Genomic DNA, 10097 nt, shown 5'->3' on the forward strand with positions numbered 1-10097 from the left:
TGACAAAATCCATGGCTCTCCATAGTCCAACGAAGATGAGGTTGCTGTTGGTGCCAGTATCGATGAAGGCAATTCTACCATGGTGAGCCCTAGATGTGATACAATGACATGTAGAGACAAGTTCGGTGGGAGTGGAATTGGCTTGCATTTATTGTAGGAGTCTAATTTGTAGAAATAATCATTGACAGTGTATGGAAGATGTGTGTGTGTTTGGTAAGGCGTGTATGCAAGCTTAACAGCTAGTGGTATCGCCAGCTTTACCGCCAACGGTACAAGCTTTATCAAACAGGTCGAATAAGCTAGCGGTATTGCTCTACTACCGCCAGCTTTACCACCCCAGAAAGGACAAAAAAAAAAATCCAAGAAAGAGGCTTTTTGGTGAGCGGTTAAGGCTTATCTGATTTCTTTATTTTGTTTTAAGAAAAGTGATGGGTCCCACATTTTAATCATTGCAAACTTTATGAATTCTTTATTTATTTTTTTTATAAAAATAAGATTGGATTCACTTTTATGGCTTATAATATATGGTATTTTTTTTATTTTTTTTAAAAATGAGATGGGCCAACCTTTGAGTTTTTATTTTATTTTTTATTAATTTTACTTTACTTTAAGTCATTTTTTATTAATTATAATATTAGTTCTAGTATTATAATTTATAAACTAATTAAATAAAATAATTCATAATAAATTGTCCCAAAATTATATTTAAGTCATTTTTTGTGTTAATTATAATATTAGTTATAGTATAATAATGATTTTAGGTCATGGATTCTAATCTTACCTCCTCCGAATATTTATAAGGAGGTGTGTAGGCTCAGTCTGTCCTTGCGTGGATTTGATAGTCTGCCCCTGCGTGGGTTTGATTTATGCATCCTGCGTGGGGCTTGTTGACACATGTACTTTCATAAGCTTAATTTGGTGGTGTGTCATATATTGTATTTGTACTTGTACTCAAAAAAAAAAAAATTTTCCAAAATTATATTTATAATCATAAATATTTATAACTAAATAAATTTCATATAAGTATAATATTCATATTAATAATTATAATAATTTATATTATATTGAAATAAAATAATTAAAATTAAAAAAATACAAACAAATTATATTTTAAACAAGTTAACAACAAACAATAGTTAAACAGCTTTACCAAACATCTCACAACTTATTTCACAATTTTAAACTCAATTTTTTTTTTTCACAACTTAATTATTAGCATTGAGAATCAAGTCAATCCCTCTTTCAAACGGAGCCACATTTATCATGTATGTTGACTTGTAGAAAGCTGCCGATAGTAAAATTAATTGTTCTAGTGGACTATGATCATTAGTTTTTAGTGGAAATACCCGTTAGTTTATATATATGATGGGCTGTAGCCAAGACTCTCTCCCATGGGCTTATGATTCAATAAGTGTTTTCTTTTTTTAATTTTTTTATTGAACAGGCTACCAGAGGACTCACCTGTATGATTCCGGTTCCCTCACCTGCATTTAAAACACTTTCTCATGAACAATTTGGATGTTCTTATAAAAATAATGTGATCGAAATCTAGTTCATTGAGAAAATTATGTAATAAAAGACTAAAACAATATAATAAGAAATTGAAACAAAATCATAAGAGGTTAAAACAATGTAATAAAAGAATGAAATAATGTAATAAATGTTTAAACAATGTAAAAAGAAACTGAAACAATGTAATAAAAGGCCGAAACTGTTCGTGTCTTAATTGTTCCAAATCTTGTTACAGTGTTCACGATAACAGTATAATTAAGAACAACCAAACGAAACATAGCGACAATGAATCTTGTTGAAAAGAGTTTTACATGTATTTTGGAAGATAAAATGTTTTGAAGTTTCGTTTAAATAAAGAAAAGGTAAAAAGAAATTGTGATGTCATGTGAGAGGAAAGTAGATCATTTGTTTGAATAATTAAGAGTATTTCTGTAAAAAAAAAAAATACACATGACACACATTACATGTCTTGCCTAATAAGCATGCCACATTACATGTCTTAATGTAACAAGGTTGATTGTGAAATACAATAATAAAATTATTAATTAATGAAGAAAAGTGAGATTAGTTTTGTACAGTACAAAATAAAAAGAATGATTAAGAAAATGAGATGATGTAGCTATGAAATTTATATTCACTAAGAACCCATGATCTCCTTGAGAGTTTTTTTTTATTTTATTTTTTTAATCAAAATAGCACTTTGGGTACAATTATATACCAGTATAAAACTGGTATGAAGGTTATTACCAAAATAGCACTGGTATACGACAAAATGTTTTTGTTTGTGGCCGTGAGATATTTTCTTTGAACTTGTGCAAGTACCACACGTAGTTTTCCATTATGAAAAAGGCAGTAATGCCCACTAATACAGACCACGAAATGCACACCACAAAACCAAATCAATCATCAATTTCTCCCTTTGAGTCACAAAATGGAAGCATCAATGGTTTCCATTGCAGCATTGCTTGTTTTCGCTGCAATACTAACATGGTCATGGAGAGTACTGAACTGGGTCTGGTTGAGGCCGAAGAAGCTAGAGAGGCAACTGAGACAGCAAGGCACAGGAGGCAACTCTTACAGGTTTTTAGTTGGAGATGTGAAGGAGATATCTTTCATGTCCAAACAATCAAAATCCAAACCAATCGACTTCTCCGATGATATTAGGAACCGTGTCATGCCCTTCCAATCTCGATTGCTCAAACAGTACGGTATGCCCATTTTGTGTTTCAATGTCATTCATGAACTCTTGAAATTAAGTTTGATTAGACAAATAATAAAACCCAGAAAGTATTTTTCTTTTTGTTTTCATTTGATTGAGGTGTGCGGAATGCTTGTCTGTCTCGAATATTTAAATTCAGACTGAAGTTCTATTACTGGGTTTGAGATTGACTGAGATATACTGCTTCCCTAGTTACTAGATAAACTGGGTTTTTTTTTGTTTTTTTTATGTTTGATAATTTCTAAGATTATACTCTTCATTTTTTGAGAGAGCATGAATCGAATAAACAATATTCAAGTTGTAGCTGAAACACAAGCAAGTTTTGGAATATAGAGATCTGGAAGATATGTGTGTAAATGTGTATATATATATATACTTAACTGGTTGGATTTTTTTTTCTGTACTATAAGTAAAGATTACAATTTGAATAATAAATTTTGATTTTGTTGTGAGGAAGGTAAGAATTTCTTCATTTGGTTTGGACCAACGCCAAGGGTGATGATAATGAACACAGAGCAAATAAAAGAAGTACTTCTAAGGACGAGTGACTTTCAGAAGATAGCTCCAAAAGGACTTTTGGGGTTGCTTTTGGTCGGACTTGTAACTCTTGAGGGTGAGAATTGGATCAAACGTAGAAAGGTTATCAACCCAGCATTTCATCAAGAGAAATTGAAGGTTAATCTTTAATTCTCTCCACTTCTTCATTGAAAGCTATTCAACTAGTTTTTCTATGCGAGACTCTGTATATATATGATATATAAATACTTTTATCTATAAGACAATATGCGGTATTTACTTGAAATATGTTCCTTCGTTTTTCGACTAATGTTGGCCGATTGTACTTATCATACTTGAGGATCATACTTCCCAGTTCTTGCATTGCATGTGCATTCACTCTGCTCTAATTTGTCTCCGTTGGTGTTGGGATACAGTTTATGGTACCTGCTTTTCACCAAAGTGCTAGTGATATGATCAATGAATGGGAAACAATGGTCTCAGAAAATGGGTGTTGTGAATTGGATGTATGGCCTCATCTGCAAAATATGTCAAGGGATGCAATTTCTCGTACAGCTTTTGGAAGCAGTTTTGTAGAAGGGAAAAGAATTTTCCACCTCCTCAGAGAACTGGCCGAACTCACATTTTATCATGTTTTCCTGTCAGTTCCCTTTCCAGGAAAGAGGTAAAATTTGTATTCCTTGATGAACGCGTGACCGGGATCATTGGTGCTCAAAATTGAAAAGCAATACTAATGTTTGTACAATGACTGTTGAATTTGTAGCTTCTTACCCACAAAGGCAATTAGGAGGATGAAGCAGATTAAGAAAGACATCGACATATCAATTAAGAACATCATCAACAAAAGAGAGAAGGCGATGAAAGCAGGTAACGCTGCTAACAATGACTTACTAGGAATTCTCTTGGAATCCAACTTAAGAGAAATTCAAGAACATGAAAAGAGCAAGGATGTTGGAATGAGTATTAAAGATGTGATCGAAGAGTGCAAGTTATTTTACTTTGCTGGTCAAGAGACCACTTCAGTGTTGATTGTTTGGACATTGATCTTGCTCAGCAAGCACTTGAACTGGCAAGCACGTGCGAGGGAAGAGGTTTCGCAACTCTTTGGTAATAGTACACCTGATTTTGATGGCCTCAATCACCTAAAAGTTGTAAGTATATTTCTACACTAACTGTCACCATACTTATTTTCAATGTCTATTGAAGTAGTCCAAATGAAATTGGATGTTCTGATACCATTTAAAGTTATTAACGTCTCTTAGTGTATATTATATTTGGCGGATAATTCTTACCATACTATTTGAATTTTTAATTTCTCAGGTTACGATGATTTTGTATGAGGTCCTAAGACTATATCCGCCAGTTGCTAATCTTAATCGAAATGTTGTCAAGGACACAAGGCTTGGAAACTTGTCATTACCAGCAGGAACACAAGTCTCCTTGCCAATCCTTCTTGTTCACCACGATAAAGATCTTTGGGGCGATGATGCACTAGATTTCAAGCCTGAGAGATTTTCTGAAGGGATTTCAAAGGCTACCAAAAATCGAGCAATCTATTTCCCATTCAGTGGAGGTCCTCGAATATGCATTGGCCAAAACTTCTCTCTTTTGGAAGCGAAAATGGTACTGACAATGATTTTGCAACGCTTTACATTCGATCTCTCCCCGACTTACGTTCATACTCCTCTCTCGATGATGACAGTCATACCAGAATATGGAGCTCAAATCAATATTCGTAACCTTGAAACCTAGTTGTCTTATTATTATTGTGCAGGAGTGTCATTTAGTTAGACTCCTAGCTAAACTTGTGCATTTACCTTACAATTTACATCTGTAATTGCCAGTGGATTTGCAGGACTGTTGGCTTCCTTTTTAGTGTGTGTTAATGAAAAAATAGTGATTAATAAGACTGTTGCAGCCTTGCAAGGCCATATCCAACTACTTTGTTTACGAATCTATTACTTTTGTTGTATTAAGTGTAAAAAAAGTCATTGCACTGGTTGTTCAAAAAAAACCATCCAAACCGAAACCGACCAAAACCGAATCGATTGGTCGATTTATTATAATAGAAAATTACACATTTCTTCACTAAAAATCAAACCAAATCGATAAAAATACCAAAAAAATCGATCATTTGATCGGTTATATTCATGTTAAAAAAACTAAAAAAAACCGATCGAAACCGACCATGAACATCCCTTGCACATTTAATTTTAGAGAAATTTTATTTACACATCACAAAAACACTATTTTTACATCACTTTGTATTTTTTTTTATAGTTTACATAAATATTCTTATATAGAATGACATATTAACTCTTAATCTTCCATTTAATAGTTTGTCTACATTTTGCATGTACATTCATCGCAATTACAAACATGCTTATAAATTTCTGTGTGAGTACCAAGAGTTTTCTATGCCATGACTTGACAAAGATGTAGTGTAATAAATGTGATTTTCTTTTTTTTTTTTTCTTGACTTTTTGTCAATTCTGACAGGTTATTATTGGTAGCTGAGAAAACAATATTCATTTGCCAAGATTGTTAGTCAACGTAATGGGAAAATCAATGCGAAAAATAAACAAATAAGAACACCATAAATTTAACGAGGAAACCCTGACTGGGAGAAAACCTTGGGTCTATGAGCGACCATCCTGTCAAAGCAATCCACTATGTGAAAAAAAACTTACAATCTATCGTTACCTACGACTCGATCATACAACTTGACTCAGCGTATGCTTTGACCCCAAATCAACACACTAATGATGATTTGAAATTGCTCTTGACGCCCTCAAGAGACTTTGTGCTCAAGTAAGATCCAGATAACTTCTGAGGTAGTCTGCGTAGATTACTTCGAAACAGTGTAGTCTCGCTCTTCTTCTTCCTCTTATAGATTAGTCAGAGAAATCAATAGAGCATCACTCAAACACGAAACTCACACTCTCTCATAATGAATACAGATATGAATCACTCATCAAAACATCTAAAAGAGTGGGAAAACAGAACAAACAAAACAGACTCGAAGCACAAAATATTCCTCTCTAAATTTTTCTCTCTCAAAGTTTTGATCTATGAGACTCCATGTTGATGTGCTTTATATAAACATCTTGAACTCCTTCTGCATTTGCACAACATTAGTCCTTCTAGACATGTATGGCATAGGTATTCCATACAATTTGTGACAGTGTGAACGAATATGTCCCTTGATTCCACAATAATGACAAATGGGAATGAACCTACCTTGATCATACCTTTGTAAAAATTTTCTCCTGTAGAAGGATTGAGGATGGAATGGTTGAGCTATGCGGCCAAAACGATAAAAATTTTCATACCTTAACTAAGGAGGTACACTCCCATTTTTAGCATTCACCACGTTTGGCATATTGCACTTTTCATTTTCCTGCTCCAAAATTTTAAAGGTGGAAGGGATAAACTTCACAAATTTTGGGGTCTTGTTTTGTGCACCCATTTGTGAACTTTCACTTATTTCGTATCCAAGTCCAAATGTCTCCTTGCTCGTCCTTTGCATATCAAGTATGTTCTACAAATGATTAGAACCAGATTCAAATTTATTAACATTAGAACAAACCTTTTTTAGCATGTTTTCTCTTTTGCTTCAGCCTCTGTGAAGTAAGCTATATCAAAGTTTATATTAGGTTTCTTCAAAGCTTCCAGCTCAGCTATTTCTTCCTTCAACCCTTTGATTTACTTTTTGGCTAGCTAGTTTTTGCACGATAAGTTCCTTCTTTTTAATAGCTGTGTGTTTTTCCTTCTTAGGCTTGATACAATCCTCAATCATGTCTTCATAGGCACCCTGAAGCTCACATATATCAATAACCGAATTATCTTCTTCTGAGCTTGTTTCAGATCTTTGGTCGCTTAAGGTTACTGAAAAGGCTATTGGAGTATCCTTTTCCTCTTCTGATTCAGCGTCAGATTCTTCTTCTTTATCATTGCTCCAAGTGGTCTGATAGGCCTTCGACTTCTTTTTCCGATTTGCACACTCTTAAGCAAAATGTCCAAATCGTTTACATTCAAATCGTTGAGTGGACTTTGGATCTTTACTTTTCTTTTCAGCTTTGGACGATGAAGATTCCTCCTTCTTGAAATCCTTGAAGTTTTTGTTCTTCATGAATTTCTTAAAACTTTTTGTTAACAACAATAATTCATCAGCAGCATCATTAGAATCATTAGTAGAGAGATAAGCAACACCTTTTGATTTTTTAGGTTTTAGAAAACTTACCTCAAAAGCTTGTAGTGAGCGAACTAATTCTTCTACCTTTATTTTATCAGTGTCTTTGCTTTCTTCAATTGCTGCCATCTTCATTGTGAATCTTTTAGGTAGAGATATGAGAATCTTTCTTACCACTTTGCTTGATTCAATAGGTTCTCCTAGACTAAAAGTTGTATTGACAATATCGCTCAACTTCGCATAGAAGTCATCAAACTCCTCATTCTCCTCCATTTTTAAACTTTCGAACATGGAGGTAAGTTGTTGAAGCTTTGATCGTTCAATTGTATTGGTTCCTTCGTGTGTCACCTTCAATAGATCCCAAGCTTCTTTTGCCTTCTCACAGTGTGAGATCCTGCGAAACTCAAAAATACTCAAACCAGAAAATAAAGCATTTATTGCCTTACTATTCCAACCTGCATTTTCAAGGTCACTTTTAGTCCAATTCTCAGAAGGTTTAAGAATTTTGTTACCCTTGTCATCAATAGACTTGGGTTCACTATACCCTGTCACGACTAACATCCAAACTCGTTCATCAATAGACTTCAAGTACGTTCTCATGCGAGCTTTCTAGTATGAATAGTTTGATCCATCAAACTGTGGTACTTGATTTGTTGATCTAGATTCCATCGTTGACACATGCTCCGATACCAATTGAGAATACAATATTCCTTTGCCAAGATTGTTAGTCAACCTAATAGGAAAATCAATGCTGAAAATAAACAAATAAGAACACCACAAATTTAACGAGGAAACCCTGACTAGGAGAAAAGCTCAGGCTATGAGCGACCATCCTGTCAAAACAATCCACTATGTGAAGAAAAGCTTACAATCTATTGTTACCTACGACTCGATCATACAACTTGACTCAACACATGCTTTGACCCCAAATCGACACACTAATGATGATTTGCAATTGCTCTTGGCACCCCCAAGAAGAGACTTTGTACTCAAGTAAGATCCTGGTAACTTCTGAGGTAGCCTGCATAGGTTACTTCAAAATAGTGTAGCTCGTTCTTGTGCTTCCTCTTATGGATCAGTCAGAGAAATCAATAGAGCATCACTCAAACACGAAACTCACACTCTCGCATAATGAATACAGATATGAATCACTTATCAAAACATTTGAGAGAGTGGAAAAACAAAACAAACAAAACATACTCGAAGCACAAAATATTCCTCTCCAAATTTTTCTCTCTCAAAGCTTCGATCCATGAGACTCCATGTTGATATGTTTCATATTAACATCTTGAACTCCTTCTGATAATTGTAGATGTCGATCAAGTGTTTATCTTGAAGATAATTGCTGCACATGATTAAGATAAAAACCAACACACATAAATCCAATTAATAGACATTAGTTCTCATCCAACAACTAATCCACAAGGAGTCCATATCAACTTCAATACTTTGTTCCCATCACATCTCCTGTATTAGATAATATTCAGATCAATTTTATCTGAATAAAAACATGTTTCAAATCAATACAGAGATAGAGTTCAAGGAAAACACAAATTGTAGATTCAGATCTGGTCGCAGTAACCTCTGAAGCTTACTAGAAGCTTACCTCGAGGATACTTCAGCTGAACAGTTTAACTCATCATACAAGTGTCATACAGTGTAGGATTTTTAATCCCAATAGCAGCTTTATTGCAGGTGGAAGTTTTTTTAAAAAAAACATGGCAAGCCCCAAGTCTCGAGGGACCTCAAGTGAATCCTCCAATGAGAATGGCGGTATTACACTTTAACGAGTAGAATTTTTAATATTGTACACATCAAAGGGTAAAGTGATCGTTTTATTACAATTTTGTGTGTAAACTTATAATCTTTTGGTGTAAACTTATCATGTTCAAAAAATGATGTCAAGATAGTGTTTTTATAGTGTATAGATAAAATTTCCTCTAATTTTAATCTATTTTGGTCCAACCTGGATGTTCTAAAGCCTTCATCCGGGTCTATGGTTTTTCGGCCTATGAGAATGACCAGAAGAGAGGAGAAAGTCCTCACCAAATGGGCCAGATCCAGCCCAAAAATTGGATACATTTCACCCACCGTCTTGCTCAACAAATTAAGCCATTTAATTCCCACTAAATGGCTAGTTCCATGGTCCGCACGCACCTAGAGAATCACAAGTTAGGTTCTCATGTGATACGTGGATTCATTCCATAAAGTAAATATATCATTGAGAAGAATGAATCGCAACTGTTCCTAACTGCCTCAATCATAATACATATGATCATGTCTTCACGTAGGGAGTCGAATAGTTTATTTCAATAAATTGTTCTTTTGTGGGTATTTCCAGTTTGTAATTTTTTCTTAAGACATAGTACATTCACTTTCATTCATAGAATTTTCACTGTATATATAGTTACATATTTAATTCAAGTAACAAATAAATACAAATAATGACTTATCAATAGAAATAATAAAAAAAATTGGGTATAAAATAAATGAATGGTTTTATTTTTAGGAAATCCATAACAATACTTCAAGTATTATATATTTCACCTATGTAATATTTGTAAATGTGTTTAAATTATTTAGTTGTTGACTTATCAAATTCCATAACCATTAAATAAATATAATGAATGAAATATATTTTTATTTATATGTTTTGAA

The 10097-nt window shown here is 33.8% G+C and overlaps 1 protein-coding gene across 1 annotated transcript; it reads left to right on the forward strand.

Moving 5' to 3' along the window:
* The first annotated feature begins 2370 nt into the window (after positions 1-2370).
* LOC120008873 (cytochrome P450 72A225-like) lies at positions 2371-5188 on the forward strand. The gene is made up of 5 exons (XM_038859239.1): positions 2371-2720; positions 3189-3406; positions 3664-3911; positions 4011-4398; positions 4568-5188. The coding sequence occupies exons 1-5, from the start codon at positions 2444-2446 to the stop codon at positions 4997-4999; spliced, it is 1563 nt and encodes a 520-aa protein (XP_038715167.1). The 5' UTR covers positions 2371-2443; the 3' UTR covers positions 5000-5188.
* The last annotated feature ends 4909 nt before the right edge of the window (positions 5189-10097 follow it).

Source organism: Tripterygium wilfordii, chromosome 11 (genome assembly GCF_013401445.1).
Source record: "Tripterygium wilfordii isolate XIE 37 chromosome 11, ASM1340144v1, whole genome shotgun sequence".
Lineage (NCBI taxonomy): Eukaryota > Viridiplantae > Streptophyta > Magnoliopsida > Celastrales > Celastraceae > Tripterygium > Tripterygium wilfordii.

What these genes read in the sequence shown, in the direction of transcription:
- LOC120008873 (XM_038859239.1), top strand. Translation starts at nt 2,444, where the DNA reads ATGGAAGCATCAATGGTTTCCATTGCAGCATTGCTTGTTTTCGCTGCA. An exon ending in TCGATTGCTCAAACAGTACG is followed by an intron (nt 2,721 to 3,188) that starts GTATGCCCATTT and finishes GTTGTGAGGAAG; the next exon opens with GTAAGAATTTCTTCATTTGG. An exon ending in GCCTCAATCACCTAAAAGTT is followed by an intron (nt 4,399 to 4,567) that starts GTAAGTATATTT and finishes TTAATTTCTCAG; the next exon opens with GTTACGATGATTTTGTATGA.